General features: G+C 45.5%; 2 protein-coding genes across 9 annotated transcripts in view; both read right to left on the bottom strand.

Moving 5' to 3' along the window:
* Positions 1-23,486, bottom strand: part of LOC148040543 (uncharacterized) — a 99,884-nt gene that overhangs the window by 33,875 nt on the left and 42,523 nt on the right. The window lies entirely within an intron of this gene.
* Positions 492-1,472, bottom strand: LOC148040544 (uncharacterized). Its single transcript, XM_087690070.1, has one exon. The coding sequence runs from the start codon at positions 1,470-1,472 to the stop codon at positions 492-494; it is 981 nt and encodes a 326-aa protein (XP_087546196.1).

The following is a 23,486-nucleotide window of genomic DNA, read 5'->3' as shown; positions in this document are numbered from 1 at the left end:
TATCTCCGGTGCATGCATTGAAATCTCCTACTAATAATATGTCCCCAATGCTAGCATATCTCATGACATTCTCATAAAGTACATCAAAGGGTGATCCATCTCGTGTAGCATAGGTAGAATTTGCAGGAGGAAAGTAGCATATTGCGATGAATATATCCCGTGGTCTTCCTGCATGTATCCTAATCCATAAATATCGTGCATCATTATCTCTTTTCATTACTTGCACTATCTCTTTGAGGTCTTCCCGGTATAGTATGGCCACACCTCCAGAACCCCTAGTGCTTCCTGGTTTTCTAGCTACTGGACGAAATGCGCTTTCCCACCTGTATCCCCCGCACGTCTGGTAGTCGGCTGCCTTTACATTGGTGTGTTTCTGTGTACATTGCTATATCTATGTTTCGGAAGCTATCTTCAAAGTAACCAGCATCCAAGCGTAGGGCTCCATTACAATTCCATATTGATATCCGAAGTGTCTCATAGGCCTTACACTGTCATGAAGTCGTTTTGTCAGTGATGATGACTCGTCCATCTCTATAGACAGTCCACTTTTCCTCTTTGCGAGCCTCCAATACCTTGGGCATGTGTTCTCTGCAATGCGCTATTTGTGTTGGGGTAAGGTTCTCATCCAAATAAATCTTCTCACCCTTGAGGGCTCTCCTCTTGGAGAGGAAGGCCTTTTTTTTCTCTATGTCTCCAAAGCGAAGAATTAGAGCCTTGGACTTAGAGCCCTCTTTCCCCACTCTCCAAGCACTGATGATAGGTACGTCAGAAGCCCCAATTTTGTCAGCAAGTGTCTTAGCATCTTCCTGTGGGCTGCTCTTCTCCTCCCATCCTACTACCCGTACATGTAAAACCCTAGCATGTCTCCTAGCCTCTTCTTCCAAGGTAGCATTCATTACTTTGGTTTTGTTCATTGACGTTCCCTTATTCTTTTTTACTACCTCAATCCATGGGCTAGCTTCTTCTATCTGCTTCTCTGTTGTCTTTGCCACTTCTTCCCATGAGTAAACCTCCCTTTCACATGCCTTCAAAGCCTCTTTCTCTTTTTGTAATTCTTCTTGCACCTTCATTTCTTTTTTCTTAAATGTATTCAGTTCTTCCCTCAGTTCTAAGATTTCAGATTTGTAGGCATCTACAACATTCAGCATTTCAGTTTTCAGTGTGTGCATCTCGGACAGCATTTGTGCATGTAAGTCATTCTTAATCTTTATGTGCATGTCTTGCATTTCTGCCCTCTGATCTACCATCAGTTCGGCTTTGATCTGCTCTCGTATTTCTTTCTCCAATTCTTGTCTCATAGTTCGTAGTTCAGAGCGAATCATGAGGTGAATTTTTTCATATTTCTTTTCATTCATAGTGCGTGAGGTCTTTCCATGCCTATCAGATGCTGGGGAGACGGTCCAATCACGTACCCTACGGCCATACGTCTTGTACGGTGTGTTCTTAGAAGGGGTGTTGAACATTGCTTCCATGGACGGTTGTGTTAGTTCTTGATCAGATTCGTCTCCCAGATATTCATTTTCCACGGTTTGATGCTTGCATTTGTCTACATTATCCATCTCTCACCGACTGTGTGCAAAGCCACTCAACTTGTATTTTGTATTGTCAAATCAAAGCAATTTCTGTGATTCTTGCCAATTTTCAGGGTTTCCCGAGCCCCTCACTAAATTTTTGTAACCCAGTAATCTTTTACAAGCCCAAATGCTTTCACACTGTTTACAGTCACTACAGAAATACAGATTGTAGCCCCAGTCAGTGTATTACTGCATACTCCAAGATATGATCAAAATCAAAGTCAATGCATCATTGCCTGGTCCACAAGCCAGTGCATCAATACATTCACCTAGGTCTGCATTCATGTCATTCTGAGTACATTCGTGTCATATCAATCTAATTACGTCTGCAACGTCAGTACATTGGCATCTGGGTCTGTGGTAGTACCTTGCTGTCAGTACATTATTGCATACAGTACGCCTGCGTCAATGCATTCAGTACATCTCTGCAACACTATATTGCTAACAACAGGTCTGCCTCACGCCAGGTACATACTTGCATCATTCGTCAGAGAGAGGGAGTCCGTCATTCATCAGGCGTCAGAGAGGCGTCCTCCGTCAAGCGTCAGAGAGCTCCCGTCATGTCACAGCATCTCGTCACACGTCACGTCACAGCATCCCGTCACAGCGTCATGTCACGAGAGGCGTCACGTCACAGCATCCCGTCACAACATCCCGTCAAGCATCCCGTCACGTCACGAGAGGCGTCATGTCACAGCATCCCGTCAGACGTCACAGCATCCCGTCAAGCATCCCATCACGTCACGAGATGCGTCACAGCATCCCGTCACGAGAGGCGTCACAGCATCCCGTCACGAGAGAGAGTGAACACAGAGAGAGAGAGAGAGAGAGAGAGAGAGAGAACACAAAGAGAGAGAGAGAGAGAGAGAGAGAGAAACGTCTCGTCGTCGTCCGTGGCCTGCTTCCCCCCACGTACAGCCGGCATAGGCCGTCGCCCGCCCGTATCGTCCCTGCCGTCGCCAGCCTGCGGAGTCCCTGCCGTCGCTCGCCTGTCTCGTCCGTGTTCGTGTCACACGACTGGCTCCGCAGCGCCGTCCTGGTCCTTCCCGAGTTCCCTTGCGCCGTGTTCCTGACCACTCCCGCTGCCACGCCGGCCGACGCCCGTCATCTTTCGCCTACGCTGCTGTCCGCAGGTACGCCTGCTTGTTCGCTTCCCTTCTGCAGAGCCGCCCGGCGGCGGTCAACCCTAAGCCCCACAGTCGTCAGCAAGGCAGCGTCTCGACCTGACTGCTTGCTGATCTGCATGGCGAGCCAGAGAGAGAGAGAGAGAGCGAGAGAGAGACGTGCCACCCCATCTGCAGCCGCCCTGTCTCCCTGCCGTCGCCTGTCACCGCCCTCGTGTCGTCACCCACAGGCTCCTCGCCTGCATCTGGCAGCCTGTCAGTTGCGCCTCCAGCCCTGCTGTCGCCCTTGTGCACTGCGGGCTCTGCGCCTGGTTCACGCCCGTCCGCCTTGTGCGTCCGGCCTTTTGCCCGCGCCTGATTTCTGCCCACGCCTGAGGTCCGCCCTCGCCTGTCGGTCACCCCCCTCGCCTGTGCGTCAGTCCTCCTTTGAGATCATCTCGTCATCCAAGATGGCTGGATTGGATCTGGATTTCATAGACCAAACGGTGGCAGCACTTGGCCCGGATTCTGATGCTGAGGAACCGGAGGATATGGTTCCGTGCACTGAAGAGATGCCCCCGGGTCCTGACATCCAGCCTACGGGTAAACGTACCAAGCATACCTCAGCAGAGATAGGTATTATTCAGGATCGTTCCTATGCGCAGGTTGCTTCGGATTCTGTGGACTCTCAGGATGTGGACTGGGAACATCTGCTGGAATTTGCCAACACTCTGCTTGGCGAATATGTTCAACATAACCAGGAAGCCTTTTCTGACTCTGCACCTGACGATGTTCTGGAAGCTACTGTTGACCCAAAAACTGTCCTACGATCTTTTTCGGTGTTTTATGAACGCGCTGTGATCCTCTTCTTCACTGGTCGAATCCCGTTGCTTTCCCGTATTCGCCAATGGCTGCAGAGTCTGCTACAAGGAGAATGTGTTGAAGAGATTTTTGTTGGGTCCCGGGGTTTTTTTTAGGTCCTCTTGAAAACTGAGACGCACCGTGCTGCTCTCCTGTCTAAACTGCCTTTGTTTTTGGATCGTCGGTTGGTTCATGTGGTTCCATGGCGCCCGATGGCAGATTTTCAGCGCCTGCTGCAACGTGAATGCCCTGTGTGGGTAGAAGTGGAAAATTGTCCGGCTGTTTATTGGCCGCTATTGAAGGATGCTATGGCCGCTGTGGGCACGGTTTTGGTCCCTCCCAGTCTCAGGGCTGTGAATCGCAACCACTTGTGCATGTTATGGGATACTACAAGGAAAAGGCCTGCTTGGTTACACCTCAATTGCTCTGGCATGCATCCGTTACACTTTCGTTTGAAATGGGGCAATTTTGCAGGCCATTGCTTTTCCTGTGGACAGTTGGGGCATTTTATGGCAGAATGCCCCGAGCAGCAACACATTTCAGATGCGGGCCATGTTGCTCCGCCCATGGAAGATATGGTGTGTGATGCTCCGTCGCTGGATACTATCCATCCGCCCCAAGTTCTGGCTAAAGGTAAACAACAGGTTTCGGGTCTGGATTCCCGTGCCACTGATTGGGTTGAAGTACGTGCAAAAAAAGGCAACAGGATTGTTGCCGGCATGGAGAGTACTGTGCCTACTACCTCACAAGATTCCATGCGTACATATATGCGCAGGAAGGAAATGTTGTCTTCCGAGCGCTCTGCTCCTGCTATGGTTTCCTCGGCCCCCCGTCCTCAGCCCGCCAGGAAAATGTATTCGGATCGTCTAAAGGGTCAACCTGCAAAGCTGGCTTTTGATACCGGAGGCAACGTCATCACCCCATGGGACCGTCGGTATCCACGTTCCAACCCCAAACAAGCAGATATGCCGTCTACTTCCAAATCTGGTCCTCAGAACTCTTTTGCGGTGTTGGCGGATTTCTTCGATGAGGGAGTCCTGGACATTCTCGCCGACAAAGTCAAATCGAGGCAAGCTGTGCCTCGTACCTGATTTTATTTGGCATACACATGAAAATAGCCACGTGGAATGTGCGAGAAATTTGTTCTTGACACAAGCAACATGCCATGTGGACTGCCTTGTATGAGAATCAGTGGAATGTCCTGTGCGCTATTGAGCACAAGAGTCACGGTGACGTCGGAAAAGTTGTGGATTGCCATGGCTTTCGTTTGTTCTATGCAGGAACACAGGCCATGCATTATTCGGGTGTGCTCATGATTGTACATGCCAAATATCAGCCTGTTCTTATTAAAAATGATGTTCATGGCCGCTTTTTGGTGGTTGAAATTTTATTCGAAGGGGAAATCTTATGGTTACTTGGCCTCTATGCTCCGAATGATTCCTTATCTCGCCGAGAGCTTTGGCAAACGTTGCAGACTTCCTTGTCACTTGGCAGACGGGGCTTCTTCATGGGGGATTTCAATATGTGTGTTGATTCTTCCCAGTCCACATCGGAGCACTCGGTCATGGATGCGCCGGAAAGTCGTATGTGGCATGAGTTGGCTCTTGCTGTTCTTAAGCAAGATCTCTGGTCTTGGCTACACCCGTCTTCTACCGGGTTTACTTTCCATTCGGCCCAGTATGCAACAACATGGTCGCGGTTGGACCGTATATATATCATGCAGAATGATGATTTTCTTCCTGAGATGCTCGAAATAAAAGTGTTGCAGCAATATGCCTTGTCGGATCATTTCCCTCTGCAGTTCGAGTTGCTTGCCCAACCCATTGCACCTTTCAAGCGATTTCTGGAGAGACTCCCTTTGCGTTTCAACTCGTCCTACTTGAAGCATGCAATTTTTCAGGGCTATATGCAGCAATTGCTTGACAGATTCTTCTTGGACTTCTCCTCTCAGGGCACTGCGTCATTTGACATATTGCTCTCTAATGTGCAGCGGGTTGCTCGGCAGTATGGGATCTATCATGCCTCTCTTTGTCGGCGCCGTCGACAGGCAGCGGAGGACCTACTGGTTTTGGTTCGCTCTCTGCTGGTGGACACTCCGGATGATGCATTTCTGCTTGCACTGACCATGCGGGTGGCCGATCTTATTAAAGAATTCCAGTTAAAATCGTATCAGCAGGCCAAATTGCAACATCTGACAGAGACTTTGCAAGATAGTGCATGTCAGACCCATAAGTTCTTTCGAGCTCTCCATGCCTCTCCTGCTCACGAGAATATGACCAGACTCGAGGATGCAGAAGGCCACCTTATCCTGGATCCACAGTCTATTGTGCATATGTGCAGGAATTATTTCTGTGACCTTCTCGGTTCTGCTTCTCCACCTTCAGCCCAAATCACTCAGGCCCGTTCGGTTTTTTATGACCTGGTCCGCAATCAGCTTCCGCAGGACATCCAAGCTACTATGGAGTCAGATATTGGTGAGGCAGAGGTTATGGACGTCTTGTTACACCTGCCCAAAGATAAAAGTCCGGGTTGGGATGGTCTCACCAATGAGTTCTTTGAAGCTTTCGCTACTCAACTGGCCAAACCATTGCAGGCTTTATTCCAACAGGCGTGGGAAACGGGGATCATGCCTCCCTCATGGAAACAAGGACTTATTAAACTACTTCCAAAAGTTCCTTCACCATCTAAGTTGACACAGTGGTGCCCAATTTCTTTGATGGGTTCAATGTACAAAATCTTTTCCAAAGTAATGGCAAATCGGCTCCATAAGCATCTCCTTGCCCTTGTGCACCCTCTCCAATATGGTTTCATTAAGGGCCGAAATATTCTGCACAATGTTTTGAATGCCCAATTGGCCATTGATTATGCCAGGCATTCTAATCAGGAGGTAGTATTGGTTCAACTGGACCTGGAAAAGGCTTTTGACTATCTGGACTGGTCTTTCGTTGGCTGAACTTATGTCTGCTATGGGCTTTGGTGCTCGGATGTCTCATCTAATCTACACCATTAGTGCTGCGGCGTCTTCGAGAGTCATGCTGAACGGTGGTGTTACTGAGCCATTTGTCCTTGCCCGTTCCGTCTGACAGGGGTGCCCTTTGAGCCCTCTATTTTTTGCCCTGGCGACACATCCAGTTCTTTCCATGTTATCTCATATGGCCGCCTCCGCTCAGTTGGCTGGACTGTCGCTTCCTACAGGACAGCACTTCATTAGCCAATCTCTGGCGGATGACACCTTTATGATTTTGCGTGCGGACAAGGATAACCTTCGAAAAGCATTGGATGTTTGGGGTCTCTTTGGTTAGGCGTCAGGCCTTTGTATCAATGCGCTCAAATCAGCCATTCTAAGCTGCACGGAGTCGAATTTGCAGTCCTTGGACTGGCAGGGTCTGGTCATTCCTCGTGGCTCCATTGTCAGACATCTTGGATACCCTTTGGGTGTTGATGTTCCCCCAAAGCAGCTTCTGCAATGGATCTCTCAGAAAATGGTGACTAAGTTTATGTATTGGAAGTCTCAGGCCTGGCCCTTCCATGTTTGCCTCAAAGTAGCCCAGATCATTATGTTGCCAATGCTCACCTATTTCTTGCCATTGTTGCCCTGGACTACTACGACTCTGAATGCTCTTACTCAGTCTATTCGCTTCATGCTATGGAAGGACTCATTGCATGCAAGTATTTCCTGGATCTCGTGGTCGCATGCATGCACCCCCAAAAGCATGGGTGGCGGAGCTATTTTAGATGCTCAAACTCACATGCAGGCACTCCGTTGGTCTCTTTTCCGCGCCATGTGTTCGGATCATCATCCATGGGTCGATATAGCCCGTTATTTTCTTGAGGCCCATGGGCTTCTGCATGGCAATACCCAAATCCGAAGTTCTTGGTGGCATGTTCTTAATGCTGATTCGCGGTTCTCCACTTCTTCTTCATCGCTGCTTACTCATTTGGTATGTTCTTGGAAACAAGTCCTTCAAAAGGCTCAGTGGCATCCAACGGAGGATCGCTTGGCTACTAACTCTTTTCAATTGGAATTACTGGCAGTCTCGCGTTTACTTTCGTGGGAAGGTAAACATGAGCTTAGACCACAATTCAACAGGATGGCACGTTTGGGCTTGTCTTCGGTTGCGGATGCCACCCTTGCCAGTCGCAATGTGCTTATATCGTTTCGTACAGCTAGGAGGCTTTTCAGGATCCCTCGTGGATATAGGTCTTTATGGGATCAGCTTTTGACGGCGCTCCAGAGCAGACAACCCTTTCCTGCCCTTGCTTCGGATCGTCCCTGGCAGGATTGGGACCTACAAGGCCGGCTGAATTTGAGCAAAGCTTCTGCTAACCAAGTGTATCATCTTCTGATTACAGATCATCAATGGCTAGTTCCTAAAGCGAATGCTTTATGGGGATTGTGTAAATCCTGGTCATGGTGGAGGGCAACTGTGATGGAGGGCTGGTTGAACAAGACACCCTTTAAATATAAAGTCTTTCTTTGGCGAGTGATGATTGGGGGTCTTCCGCTTGCTTCGGCTCTTTCCAAGCGACGAATCTCCAATGGCACCTGTTTCTTTTGCACCACTACTATGGAATCCGCCCGCCACCGATTTATTTCTTGCCCCGTCGCTAAGAAAGTCTGGTTATTTTTGCCGGCTGTTTGGTGAGGGGTGGTTGGTATCACCCTGCGTCCCTTTCATTGGGTTTTTGGCCAGCCCAAATACCCTACTCCCGCACAGCCCCATATGAAGCTCATGTATCACTTTCTTCGATACTGGGGCTGTTGGCATAACTGGACCATTCGGAATGCTTTTCTGTTTGACTCCGCCTACAATGTTCAGCGGCATATTGTGAGGCTTAAGGGCCTCTTGTATTGGCAGTTAGCTCTTCTCCATCGTTCTGATTTGCTCTCTACGGAGGACCTCCGTCCCTGGCATATGGCAATTTCCTCCGCATCCTTGCCATGACATTGTAACTTGTAGTACTTAGAACCTCTTCACATGATGGCTTGGATTGTCGTCATGTATCTTGTAATCCAGTAATCTTGTATTTTATTCGTAATTAATACAATTACCTTTTACGAAAAAAAAAAGAGAGAACAAGTCGTTTAACCCAAGGGGAGGAGTGAGCTATATCATACCACACATACCCCCCCCCCCCCCCCGGCCCGGCCCAATAGTTAAAGGTTCAGCCTCTACACTACCAAAGATTTAATCTACCTCTATGTTGAACGTGAGAGAGAGAGAGAGAGAGAGAGAGAGAGAGAGAGAGAGAGAGAGAGAGGAAAGGGGGTGAGGGGGTCAAAGGCAAGAAAATCTTCAAGTATTGGAAGAGAACTAAGCACCCTTCTCACATTCCACCCATCATCCCCTTAATCAAATTGCCATCCCCTACCTAATTGGCTACCCATCCTTTGCCTCCCAAGAATTTTATCCATCTTCACTATCATTGCATTTCATATTCAAATCCTCTACCTTCAATCACCTCATGGTATATCAAGCTTTTGCCTTTCAAAATCTATAGAAAATCACATACTAGTCTTTCCTATCAATCTAATACACCTTCAAAGGGCTATTCTTTGTCCCCTAGTCAAGATATCCCCCTTGTCGTGCCAAAACTCTACATAATCCTTCTCCTAGCCAAGCACCACATCCTTGTCTTGTTCTTCTTTCCTTGCCGTGCCCCAATTCCAAGAACATACAAAATTTAGAAGTTCGATGAAGACCCAAGGGGGAGCAAAACAATGCACTAGGAGAGTTCGCATGTCATGATGGCCCCAAATTGACTGAGCGCAGGGCTGGATAAGAGGTGGTGCATGCAAGAGATGTTCCTATCACACCAAATCAAAGCTCAAATGCCTTCCCCTATGCTTAAGAGTACTTTTGATACAATGAATACTAATCAGTATTATTTTTGAAATATTAATCATATCATGTGACACAACTATTGGAGTTTGAGCATCTTTAAAATGTTTCGCGACTTAAGTAGAAACTGACATTAAATTAATCACCTAGGAGGGAATTTCTGAAAGGAGCATCCCCTCTCGTGATGGGACTAGTCCATATGTAGCATGTTTTTTTACATTAGTTAGAATAAGTTTCATACTTATGATGATAAAATGTAGATTGAATAAAGGGCATCTTATAGTCTAAGTTCTACAATAAATTATTAGCATTTCGCTCTTTCAATTACACTCAATAAAACACTAGGTTAAACTTTGCTAGGGTTTCTCTAAAAGAAGTTAGATTCAAGGGGACACTAGGTTAATATTGTAGCCCTCCTCAAAAGTAGAAATGATAAGTTATACCTAAGATAGTCTAAGCGAGTGAAGGAAGATGGCTAATCTTGACAAAACTAAATAACCTTGAGTGTCATGTAAGAAACCATTTCGTTAAAGTCTTGCCATAGAAAAGATTAAATAAAGGAAGTAGGCACATCATAATGAAAGAATGTTGTTTCCTTGTACTAGTAAGGTGTCACTTTCACTACGAAGCTCAAAAGAATAAACAAGATAGATTAGTCTGATAAAAGCTTAGGGAAATATACATATCTAAAGGATTTCCTTCAAAAATCATTTGTGAAGGAAACTTTCCGCAACATTAACAAGTCCTATAGCTAAACTTCTATATCCACAAGAGAGGACTACGGTTCGAAAGAGACCATAAAGGTCCTTATAACTTACCACTTAAAATGTAGGAGAATCAAAGACTCCCAAAGGAGGATCTACATTCAATTTAGGATAACAAAGTAACCCAAAGGTTGAATTATCTTCAAAAGACTAGACTAATGTTTTGTTGGGTATCTCACACGCCTTACTTACGCCTACGCTCATATGGGAGTGTGCGGGTGATCACTAGGACACTGGGGCACTTTTTACTCTCGGTAGGAGAGGTTTTTCCCCCAGATTATGTGTACTATTTTGTATGTGCTTGTGGTGCACACTTACGGGCACTTACTGTGTTCGGGTGTGAACAGCCCCTTATAACTCTAAGGTATAAGGGTTATCATTTGTACTTTCAGCTAACACTCTATTCAGTACTATTGCATTGGGTGTCGTGCTCAACTCTCTCTCTCACTCTCACACTGTCTACTGCACTTCAGCTGCACCTCGATCCTCTCCCATCTGACATTTGGTATCAGAACTCAGCTCAGAGCAGTCTTCAGTCTGCAGTCTGCAGCCCACTCCAGTTCAGCCAGCCCCCGCCAGTTCTGCCCCAGCCGCCTGTACCTGTGCGCGCCCTGCCCAGCGTGCTATCTGTCCTGCACAGCGCGCCCTGCCCAGCGTGCCACCTGTCCTGCACAGCGTGCTATCTGTCCTGCACAGCGCGCCCTGCCCAGTGTGCCACCTGTCCTGCACAACGTGCCGCCAGTTCTGCACAGCGCGCCATCTGCCCAGCACGTACCAGTCCTGCCCAGGGCGCCACTGGCATGCACTAGACTTCTGTCCGAAGGTGCTGCTTCCTGAACCGGCAGCTGTCCACCACCAAGTTCGACAGTCTGTTCCTGTGCGCAGACGTTGCCTCAGGATCCGTGCACGTCGTTAGTCAGCTGCAATCATTCTGCAGAGGTAACATTTCTGCATTTTTTATTTCCACACAGGGATTCGTGCAGCAGCAGCAGGTTCAGTTTTCAGCATTGGGAAACGTGCTGTGTCTGTCTGTGACACATTGAATGCACATTCTGGGGCTTTCGTAACAGACATTTGTGACAGAAATTTTGGGCAGAAAATTTTGGGGCTTTTGATGTTTTAGTGCTGCTGAGCACTAATTGCACCTTGGGAAGCGTGCATCAGTGACAGTTTTTTTTTTGACAGAGTACCCTTTGCACATTAATTGCAGACTTGTGTTTGCTGCAATTTCTGGAAATTTGCAGATTTCCAACCCGTATTGCATTGACATTGCTCTATTGCCTTTTGGGAAATAATGGCAAATCAGGGAGGAGATGTATTCACCTATGTGTCCAAGGAAGACCGATTGGATGGGAACAATTATTCCCTTTGGTCTTTCATGATGAAGAATGTATTAGTGGCCAAGAATTTGTGGGATTATGTCAGTGGAGAGGAAGCACGACCGGGAGTTGTGGCTCCCGCTACTCCTCCTCCAGGAGGACGTGCAAGAGGGCAACCTCAGCCCCCTCCACCTCAGCCCGCTCAGCCACTTCCCCCAAGAACTGCAGCTCAGAAAACTTGGGATACACGGGATGCACAGGCTATGTCGCTGATTGCATTGGCAGTTCAGCGTTCTATCATTCCTCATATTCGTTCAGCAGCTTCTTCACAAGAAGCTTGGTTGATATTGGAGCAGATGTTTGCAGGAAAGAATGAGACTCGCATCTCTTTCTTGAAGAAAGAGCTAGAGACTCTAAAGATGAATGAGGGTGATTCTATGCAGGATCATCTCAACAAAATTCAGGACTTGCAGGAGCAACTCATGAATGTGGATGAGTACTACTCAGATGCGCAGCTGATTTCTACGACATTGAATTCACTGCCTCCCTCTTACTTGGCTTTTCATACTGCCTTGAACCTCACTATGAGGATTTCGAAAGAGCCCATCACTTTCATTCAGCTTGTCAGTTTGCTTCTAGAGGAGGAGCAAACTAGACGGAACAGTGGTGTGGATGGTATAGCCTCTAAGCAGGCTTTTATGTCAAGGCAGAAGGGTAAAAACAGCCAAGGGAAAAATGCTTCGCAGAGTTCTGGTAGTAGTAACACTTCACAGACAAGTCAGAAACAGGGGGGCACGCAAGCCAAGAAAGGAAAATGCCATTACTGCAAGAAGCCTGGCCACTACATCACTGAGTGCAGGAAGCGCATCGCCAAAGAGAAGAAGAAGGAGTCAGGGATGTCTGTTTCTGCAGCTCCTTCCACTGCTAGTGAGTCCGCGTCCTTTGTTGCAGACAGGGACTATTGTTTTTACACTTGCAGTTATGATGTCTCTTGGGCTGATAGAGCATTTAGCTCTACAGAAGATGCTGACACTTGGTTCTTTGACAGTGGTGCTTCACGGCATATCACATCTCGTAGAGATTTGTTTGCTTCTCTTGGTGCACCTCCCGTTGGGAAGTCTGTTCAGTGTGCTAATAATGCATCATACCCTGTTCGTGGTATTGGGGAGATTCAGCTTACAGCCATTGATGGCTCTATTCTCCGCCTACAGGATGCTTTGTATGTGCCTGGCATTAAGAAGAATCTGCTTTCCATTTCTTCTATGGCACGTTGTGGTTTGCAGGTCACCTTTGATGATGACCGTTGCATGGTCCGTGACAAGGAACACATGACATTGGTCTTGACAGGTTCTCTGTGTCATGGGTTATATGAGTTGGATGCTCTTTCGGTAGATCAGTCTGCATATTTGACATCCACTCTTACTCCTGCTATGTTAGAGGCAGAGTTATGGCATGCTCGTTTGGGGCATGTAAACTATGGCAGCTTGATGCTATTACAGCGTACTCAGATGTTGGATGGATTACCTCTCTTGGAGAGACCTCCTGAGCATTTATGCGAGGGTTGCATTTTGGGGAAAATGCATCGTTTCTCTTTTCCCCGTGATGTTGCTTTTAGAGCAACAGCCAGATTGCAGCTTGTGCATTCGGATGTTTGTGGGCCCATGCAGACACAGTCATTGGGTGGTTGTTACTATTTTGTAACATTTATTGATGACTTTACACGTTTGTGCTAGGTCTACTGCTTGAAAAAGAAGTCAGAAGTGTATGATGCATTTTTGGCTTTCAGTGCACTTGTGGAAACTCAGTCTGGTTGCAAGATTAAGACTCTCCGTTCGGACCGAGGGGGGGAATACATGTCCTCTATGCTGAATTCTTATTTGCAGCAGAAGGGCATTATCCATCAGTACACTACTGCATATACTCCACAGCAGAATGGGGTAGCAGAGAGGAAAAATCGGTCACTCATGGAGATGGCCAGATGTATGCTGAAGGCAAAGAGTTTGCCTCATAGTTTTTGGATGGAAGCCGTCATGTGCGCTTGCCACATTTTGAACAGATGCCCTACCAAGGCCTTGAAAACCGTCACACCTTTTGAGGCTTGGCACAGCCGCAAACCTTCTGTTGGCCACTTCCGTACTTTTGGGTGTCTTGCATATGCCCATATTCCACAGGTACTTCGAAAGAAGTTGGACAACAAGGCTGTAAAATGCATCTTTATGGGATATAGCAGCGAAAGCAAAGGCTACAGACTCTATGATCCCGTGACCAAGAAGGTTTTTGTCAGCAGGGATGTTGTATTTGATGAAAAATCAGAATTATCCTTGGCTGGTTTTGATACATATCAGGCTGCCCGTGATGTCTTTGAAGGGCTGCTGCCCATCACATTTGGTGATTCAGCTGGTACTTCAGCAAATGAACCTAATGTTCAGCCAGCTGCTCCTATGGAACATGCAGTAAATCAGCACATTGCTGAAACTGAAATTCAGCAGGAACTTGTACACAGTCAGGAAGCAAGACAGGTGCCTAGATGGTACACGCAGACTATGAGAGATAGTCATTTGGAAACACCCTTGGCTGGCCGTACTCGAAGGCAAACTCGACTGCATGATTCAGCACATTCCATGGAGTTTGTTATGGCAGCATGTACTCATGATAATGAGGAGCCTGAATGTTTTGAGGATGCATGACATAGTGTGCATTGGATGGCAGCCATGCAAGCTGAATTGGATTCTATTCATAAGAATCATACTTGGGATTTGGTGTCTTTGCCAGTTGGCAAGCGTGCCATTGGTACGAAATGGGTCTACAAATTGAAAAGGAATGCAGATGGATCCATAGATAATTATGTACAAGGCACGGCTGGTAGCTAAAGGCTACGCACAGAAAAAGGGCATTGACTATGAGGAGACCTTTGCTCCTACCTCCCGTATGACGACCATTCGGTCTATGATTGCCTTGGCTGCACATTTTGGTTGGAAAGTGCATCAGCTAGATATAAAGACTGCATTCTTACATGGGGAACTTCAGGAAGAAGTGTATGTACAGCAGCCCATTGGTTTTGCAGTTGAAGGCTCAGAAAATTTAGTATGCAAGCTGAAAAAAGCTCTATATGGTTTGAAACAAGCTCCACGAGCTTGGTACGCAAAGATAGATGCCTTCTTGCTTAGTCAGGGGTTTGTAAACAGCCCATCTGAGTCTACCCTTTATGTACATAAAGAGGGGGGATCCATGCTGATTTTGTGTCTATATGTAGACGACCTTTTGCTCACTGGAACACGTGCTGATCAGATTTCAGCATTCAAAAATAATTTACAGCAAACTTTTGACATGTCTGACTTGGGTATTTTGCACTATTACTTGGGCATCCAGTTTGTACATGATGCTAGAGGCATTGGATTATGTCAGTCAAGGTACATTGGGCAACTTCTTGAGAAGTTTGGCTTACAGGATTGCAAGCCAGTTTGTACACCCATGGAACCTGGGCTCAAACTGTCATTACATGATGACAGTGATTTGTTTGATATCCATACTTATGCTCCAGCAGTGGGATGTCTCATCTATCTATGCCACACTCGGCCAGACATACAGTTTGCCGTTTCAATTTTGAGCAGGTACATGCATCAGCCTCGTATGTCGCATTGGCAAGCTGTGAAGCGTGTGTTTCGTTACTTGCAGGGTACTAGAGCTCTTGGATTGCTTTATGCCAAGGGGGGACCACTGCAGTTACATGCTTACAGTGACTCTGATTGGGCTGGTGATTTTGATACTCGTCACTCCACTAGTGGCAATTGTTTCTTTCTTGGCTCGTCATGCATTTCTTGGCTTAGCAAGAAACAATCCGCTGTTGCCACGTCGTCATGTGAAGCTGAGTACAAGGCAGCCTTCACTACTGCAGTTGAGTGCGTATGGCTTAGACGCTTACTTGCTGATTTGGATGTATCTGTTACGGAGCCTACTCCTTTATATACTGACAGTCAGAGTGCCATTGCAGTGGCACGGAACCCTGTGTTTCATGCTCGCACGAAACACATAGAGATTCACTACCACTTTGTCAGAGAGAGGCTACATGCAGGTGATATCAGCCTTGTCTACTGTCCTACCACCAGCAATGTGGCAGACATCTTCACCAAAGCTCTTCCACGAGACAAATTTGAAGCATTTCGCGATGCTTTGAATTTGACGCCCTTTGGTGGCGGATGATCCTTGTACACTTGATCACTCTTCACTCCAGGGGGGTTTGTTGGGTATCTCACACGCCTTACTTACGCCTACGCTCATATGGGAGTGTGCGGGTGATCACTAGGACACTGGGGCACTTTTTACTCTCGGTAGGAGAGGTTTTTCCCCCAGATTATGTGTACTATTTTGTATGTGCTTGTGGTGCACACTTACGGGCACTTACTGTGTTCGGGTGTGAACAGCCCCTTATAACTCTAAGGTATAAGGGTTATCATTTGTACTTTCAGCTAACACTCTATTCAGTACTATTGCATTGGGTGTCGTGCTCAACTCTGTCTCTCACTCTCACACTGTCTACTGCACTTCAGCTGCACCTCGATCCTCTCCCATCTGACATGTTTTCCCTATATTCATGACAACTTAAACAAGTCAAGCGGAACCTCAAGTCAGAGGGAACAACACCTAGAAGCATAGTCGAATTCAGACATGTATGATTCAGCATACCAAACATCTGTAAACGTCTGGTATGCAAACATATCAAAAGCCAATTCATATCTGTCCATTTTTTGGGTTTTTTAAAAATGGCTCCCAACTTGTCAAAACTGCTACTTTTTCCTTGGCGACATTTTTTCCTGCAGTCTCAATATTTTCCAATGTAGATTACTTGCATGTGCAGGAACCTAATTCACTTGTGTAACAGTTGTCTACTCATTGTCCATGTCAACATGAATCTAGCCTTCATCTTCCATCTACCATAGCTCTTGCAATGCTCTAGATCCGTGCTTTTAACATGCTATTAGAGCTCAACTGAGTATGCATAACTCCCTTCTCTGCTCTCTCAATCCCTCTTAACCTCAGGTCAGCTCAAATCCAGCTCATGGTTCCATTTCTCACTTCCATCTCCACTTGACCTTCTAGTAGCCACAGCCAAAACAGCACCTACTTGACTTTGTGCTTTTGGATCTCTCAAAACAAAGCATATCTCAACTTGCTTCCTTCTAGGGATTTGTTCCCTCACTCACAGCGCTACTTTGTATCATATAAGAGCTTGACATTGGCCACTCCAAAGCTCACCATTGTCAAAATTCAAGTTCGTTGTTCATAATTGCGTTGTTTACTGTCCGTACGACGATTTGTCCTCTGCGTTGCATGATTTGCCCTACAACCATAGGGTTTTCAAAAATCCGTACCTAAGCTATCTCCCACTAAAAGGGTTTCTCAAAAGATCCACTGTACAAGCCACGCCAACCAAAGAATCAGATCCCTATTTTGAAAACCCTGATCTGCCAGAGCCAAGTACTCTTCAAGCTCCTTTCCACTTCATATTTCCTATTGTTTTAGTCAACTGCAGCCTCCTTTTCTCAGATCTAAAGTTTCCAGCAAGTAAAAACCTTCAAGAAGAAGATCTGGAGCAACCCACCTGAATGCAAGCAGTCCACCTGAAGTTCAAGAAGACCACTTGAAATCAGACAAACATCAAGCCTAAAATCAAGCTAGTATCTCTTGATACTAACCTAGTGCTTCTTGGCACCTGTGTTTCTTGACACATCCAAGAACAATTTATTTGTTGTTTTTACTTCAATTCTTGCAATGACAAACATGAAGATTTTTAATGTGGAATGTCCAACTGATTAAATCTCTTGTAAGCTTCAATCTCATTGTAAAAGGATAAACACTCCCTAAGTATACTCATGGTAAGACCTCCTTCAAAATGCCTAAAATTGAGCAAATGGCCAAGTTCAATGGAGAAGGCTTTCATGCCTGGAAGGAGAAGACCATGTATCACCTTATGCAGAAGGACTTGTGGAACCTATTTGAGGATGATGCAGATGGCAAGAAGGAAGATGATGGAGACGGGTTTGTTGAAGAAAACCAGCTCAAGACAAAGGAGTGGAATAAAATGAACAACAAGGCTCTAGGCATCATTGCCTGGGGACTATCTGATGATGTATTACACCATATCTCTTGCAACAGAGATGCTAAGAAGGCTTGGGATGAACTTGACAAAATCTTTGGAAATCAAGCCAAAAATTCTAAGGTCAAGTTGTTAATGCAATTCTATAAGCTTGACATAAAAAACAACACTTCAATGACTATGCATATTAACAAATTCAAAAGTCTAAAAACTCAACTTGCCACTCTAAAGAAAACAATAGATGAAGATCCCATTGTTGTACTCCTTGCTAGTGTAAACCAGGAGCTTTATGAAAATATTGTCTCTACTCTCAACAATGTACCTACTTTGTCACAGAAAGATATTGAGCACTCTCTTCTTGATGAAGAGAATAAACAAAAGAATAAGAATGCAAAGGATAGTGTTCCATCATCTAAGAAAAATCTCTTATACACCAAAGGAGCTACTGGAGCAAAAGGCCGAGGCCAAGGATTCAACTCGGATAACAAAGATCGGATGACATGTCATTATTGTGGTAAGACTAGTCATATAGCCACTGAATGTTTCCACCATAAAAGAGCACAACAAGTGTAGAATGGTAACCATCATCAAAATCAGTTCATGAATGAAGAAGACGAAGAATATGCTTCCGCCATTAACAACAACTCTGATAGATTGTTTTGAAGAAATTATTTTTCCCTTAGTGGATCTTATGTTTTCCCATAGTGGATTTTTATTTCCCTTAGTGGATTTGCTTTGTAAAACAAAACCCTAAGATGTAAAGTTTCAAGTTTTAACTTGACTAGGTTGCCTATGAGCTAGTCTCCTGGGTCATGTCATCATGTAGGGGGGGCAAAAGCCAGCAAGTGTAGGAACTCATCATTTTCGGGGGGGGGGGGGGGTTTTTTTTTAGAAATAAAAAATGATGTATGCTCCAGGAAGAGATGTCATGAATCCCATATGCATAGTGAGGAGAGTGGAACAACCCAACTACTATAAAGCATTGTACTTTCACAATGAGTAATGCAATATCACGATGCTTTCCTCTTTCAGTTTGTGTCATTGTCATTGTCATTACACAAGATTGTGTTTATGAGTCCAAGCTTCCATCTTGGAACCTAATTCTCTTGTGTAACAATTGTCTACTCATTGTCTATGTCAACATGAATCTAGCCTTCATCTTCCATCCACCATAGCTCCTACCATGCTCTAGATCCGTGCTTTTAACACAGCCTATGTGCTTCAACCCGTTCTTGTGCAACCAACAAGATCAATCATCAGCTTGTGCACTATGCAAAACCAGGGCTATGCAGAAATTCAGATTTAGGGCAGTGTGCTTAGCAGGTCCAAAATTAGGGTAGCATGTGCCCAACCCATGCATATTGTAGAGTACTCATTATTGAGTGCTCAGCCTCATCCTCTCCCTCTGTAGTTCTAAGTGCTCTACCGCCTACACTCTCTCAAAATTCATACAGTTCCCTTGTCAAATTTCATTGACTTTTATGCTTGTTTTTTAGAGTGTAAGCTTTGTTGAAGTGTTTACAATTCCTACCAAGGTTCAACTTATCATTCTTACATATTTCTAGTTTTTAAAGCAAAAAATTAGGGCAATGTATGATTCAGCCTGCGGGTTTCAATCATACTTTCATACCCATACACATATGGAAGTATGAAACATATGTTATCAACTTTTCCTAGAAGAGATTCTACAAATTATTCAAGGATAGTTTGGTGCATTAGGAAAGATTGCTTGGATGATTATGCATTCTAATTTAAGTTTGTACCAACACAAGCCAAGCTTTGGATACACACTAGACCTCCCCCAAGGCTGGTCACGAAGCTCTCCACCAAGGGGCTATTTTCTCCCCTCCAAAAGCTAGGACCCGCATTGGAAGTGAGAGGTCTCTCCATAGGGATTAGGTGTTAGCTAGCACGCGCCAAGGAGCCAAGGGGGCTTTGGCTATAATTCCTTAGGAGCATTAGGATTAATCTAACCTCCTATAAGCTTGGGGTGATTCTCCCAAAAGGCCCCGATACTAGCAAAGAGAAAATTGGTGGTTCTTGCCTTCGGACGGAGTCCTTTATATTGCATGTTAACTTGATGTATAAGACAATGACTACCTAGCTTGGAAATAAAAATTATGGTTTTTTGAAGGGATTGTTTTCGTGTTCGTGATTAGTTTACATGAACAAACCCAGCTTTTAATAGACTAATTAAGGAAACTATCTTTATGCATATTAATATGTTAAAAACTAGGTTCGCTCATGTAAATTAATCACGAACACAAAAACGTAAAGAATTCCAAGCTAGGTAATCATTGCCTTATTACATCAATTTAACAATCCATATATAAGACTCCGTCCGAAGGCAAGAACCACCAATCCACCCTTAGCTAGCACAAAGGCCTTCCAAGAGAACCATCCCAGGTTCGTCTAATCCTAGCGCGCCTAAGAAATTAGGCTTTCCTTTCTTTGGCACCTGCTAGCTAACACCTAATCCCTACGAATAGACCTCTTGCTTCCAGTGCCAGTTCTAGCGTCCAAAGCAAATAAAATAGCTCCTTAGTGAAGAGCCCCACGACTAGCCATGGGGGAGGTCTAGCGCATATCCAAAGCTTAACCTGTGTTGGTACAAACTTAAACTAGAATGCACAATTATCCAAGAAATATTTCCTAATGCACCAAACAATCCTTGAGATACAATCTATGCATTGCAATCCATCTTAGGTGGCATTCCCTCCAACTTGAGGTATTGCTTGATCTGTCCAAGTTGTCATGAACTCCAGGAAAGTATCACTCTAATCTTTTGAAGAGAATTCAACCTTTGGGTTGCTCTGACATCCTAAATTGAATGTAGATCCTCCCTTGGGAATCTTTGATTGAGGAATCTTTGATTCTCCTAAATTTTAAACAGTTAAGTTACTAGTCCATAGGCATTTTGCCAAGAGGATGGGCTTTGGCTCTTCTTCCATGCTGAGATTGTATTCTTGGACAGGATCTTGAAATGCTTCGGATGGGAACTCTTTACCTTTGTCTCAAGCTATTTCCTCTAGCATTTCTAGGTCATAGACAAGTCTTTCATCTATATTGAAGGTGCCTTGCTTTTTCTCCTTCCAAGCTAGGGGTGGATTTTTGTTTAATTCTTCTTCTTCATGCACTCTCTTCTTTAAACGTTAGTTTGGGATGGGTTGTTTAGTATTGACATTCGATTTTCTTTCCCTTGGGTGAGGGGGGTTCTCCCAACCGTTGTTGTAGCTCTTGTCTCATGGAATAGTTGAGGTGAAGTAGCTCACCGAGGGACATCTCTATTGGATGTTCCAAAATTCCTTGGAGTTGTGGTTTCCTTGAGGAAGGATGGGGCAAATTAGGGTAGATATAAGTGAACTAGTAGAGACAAGGATAAGGCTAAGCTCCATAGGTGATTTGTAGCTTGGGAAAAGGCTTAATCTATCACTCTTGTAATTTGGGAAGAAGGCTCTTCATGGGGGATGGCCAAGGGGATTTGGGAGGCAGTTGCTTTGGCTTGTGCTCTGGTAAGTACTACTACCAAAGGGAAATTCTCTAATATTATGGTAGTCAAACTAATGAGATTAGACAAAGCCTTCATGGCCTTAGAGCAATCTTTGATATAATGATCACCATGAGCCTCCAGACATTGTTGAGAAGGGGGTGCTCCTTCCAAAAGTTGCACCTGCTTTGGTAGTGACCATACCCACTGCATCAGGTTGATAATTGGGCAATGGGAAGTTGTACTTGGAGTTGTGTTGGAGCAGGGTGTTGCAGAGCTGCAACATACATTAAGGGCATAGTTAACGGTGGAATCATCAAATAATTAGGAGGAGCAGCTAAGATAGGGGGGTTCCCAAACTTCTAGGGAGACCCCATTACAATGGCTCCTCTTGGGTCTACCAAAGAAGGGCTTTGGGTGCAGGTAGAGGTAGAGGCATCATAGGAATGGCTTAGAAGGTTTCCTTGCTGGAGCTTCTAAAACCATTTGAGGTAATAACCTTCCAGGTCTGTGTGACCTGCTATTTGACACAAGTTGCAAAACTTTTTGTGGGGGCAATCTAGGTGGAAATGGCCAGGGTTGTCGCCAGAGGTACACCATAGCTACATGGACTACTCCTTTCCTTTCTTCAGTTCTTCAATTTGCTTTCTTAACTAAAAGCAAGATAGATTCTTCCTCTTTCTTGCTTCCCAGCTTAAGGATTCTAGCTCCTTCCTCAATTCATTTATCACATCAAGTTTTGAGGAGCCAAGACTCGGACCCCATAGCTTTGCTTCAAATGGTCTACAAGCATTCTCCAATTCTACTGCCAATTGCTGTAACTTTTCTAGGTTGGCAGTGAGCTCCAGGGCCTCCCATCAAGTCTCCTAGATATATGGGCAACCTTGTGACCAAAACTTTGACTCTGGTCATGAGCTTTGGCACTGTCTCCCCTTCTTTGCAACTCAATCTGTTGAGCTCTTCTACGATGTCATCTTCTCTATTTCTGCGAAGGAGGGCCTCAACAAATGGGCGTGCGTTTGAGGCTTGGCTAATCAGCCAAATGATCATCCAAGTATCGCCTATGCCATTTGTCAGTTGACCCTTGAACCCTTCCAAGGTACAGGGAAAGAGAGCCAAAAATGCATCCTCTCTATCCATTCCATGACTTAGGCACGTACTCCTGAGCTGGCGCTTATGGTCTTTTTGGTCTTCAAAGGCTATTCTGTGAATGTTGACAATTCGATAACCCTTCCCAAGGCTTTATGTACGCGCTCCAGCTATGCCGGGGAATTGGGTTTGGAATAACTTCACCTTCTGCATTACTTCTTGGCCCATTTCCTCCCCCACAGCTATCTGTGGCATTGCTAGTCATTCCTTGAAGATAAGGGAAAGGAGAGGGAAAGGGCCTAAGACATCAAGGGCAGAGATGCCTTCGCACAAAGAACCTAAGGCTCTTACTCCAGGTGCACTGAAGGTGACTAGATTGGTAGTAGACTTACCCAAGCAAGCAGTTGGCATGTAGTGACAAGACTAGGCCATGGCAAGAAGCTAGTGCACCTTGGCAAGATTGCCAAAAATTTGATCTGTAATAAGGCCAGGTGTGTGCCATAGTTGCCCTCCGTATGATACTGTACGGTACAATTTCGTACGTTAAAACAAGCCTGTTTCGGCCACCTGGCCTGCGCATCCTTATTCCGCGTTTTCCTACACCCCGTGTCCCGTGTTTCCCGTGTTTCCTACACTTGCACGTTTTCAATTTTGGGGGGGTGTGAAGCCTTGGATACCTCACCCCACCCCCTTTTCCAAAATCTAACCATGCAAAAGGTGCTCCTCTTTGGATTCCTTCCAGCTTGCAGCCCTCTCTTTGGATTCCTTCTCTCTTTGACTGTTTGAACTTTAAAGTTTGACCCTTCTCTCTTCTACGAAAGATGCTCCTCTCCTCCATGCTTCCACACCAATTCAGCAACCACTTACAAGTTACCATTCTCATCTTCCTCTTTCCCGCACCCTATCAAAGCATTTGCCATTCTCAAATCTCATCTCCCATCCCCTCTATCCCGCACCCTATCAAAGCATTTGCCATTCTCATCACCCATTCCCTCTCTCTCACTCTTGCTCTTTCAACTTTATCCCAACCCTTGGGCCTCTCGAGTCTCCCTCCCTTTCAACTTTCAAGACTCAAGTTTCAAGAGTCGAGACTCAAGCATCTCTCTCTCTCTCTCTCTCTCTCTCTCTCTCTCTCTCTCTCTCGGGCCTCTTTTATTCGTCATCGGCACCATGACTTGTGAGAAGCACAAGGCCTTTAATTTGCATGCAATCCATGTGGAGAGGGACACAAAGAAGTCCAACTCCCACCATTGGACATGCAAGAATTGCAGGAAGCGCTATACAAGCGGTGCAACTCGACTTCTCCAACATCTTTCCAAGACGAGGGGCAAGTTGCTCCATGCAAGGAAATC

This window comes from Lygodium microphyllum, chromosome 2 (assembly GCF_053477565.2).
Source record: "Lygodium microphyllum isolate KBCC chromosome 2, Lygodium_microphyllum_v1.1.10, whole genome shotgun sequence".
NCBI classification, from domain to species: Eukaryota; Viridiplantae; Streptophyta; class Polypodiopsida; order Schizaeales; family Lygodiaceae; genus Lygodium; species Lygodium microphyllum.
This window is presented reverse-complemented; position numbering and strand designations above follow the sequence as displayed.

Excerpts from the sequence above, each read along its gene's own strand:
- LOC148040544 (XM_087690070.1), bottom strand. The coding sequence starts at position 1,472 with ATGGAAGCAATGTTCAACACCCCTTCTAAGAACACACCGTACAAGACG.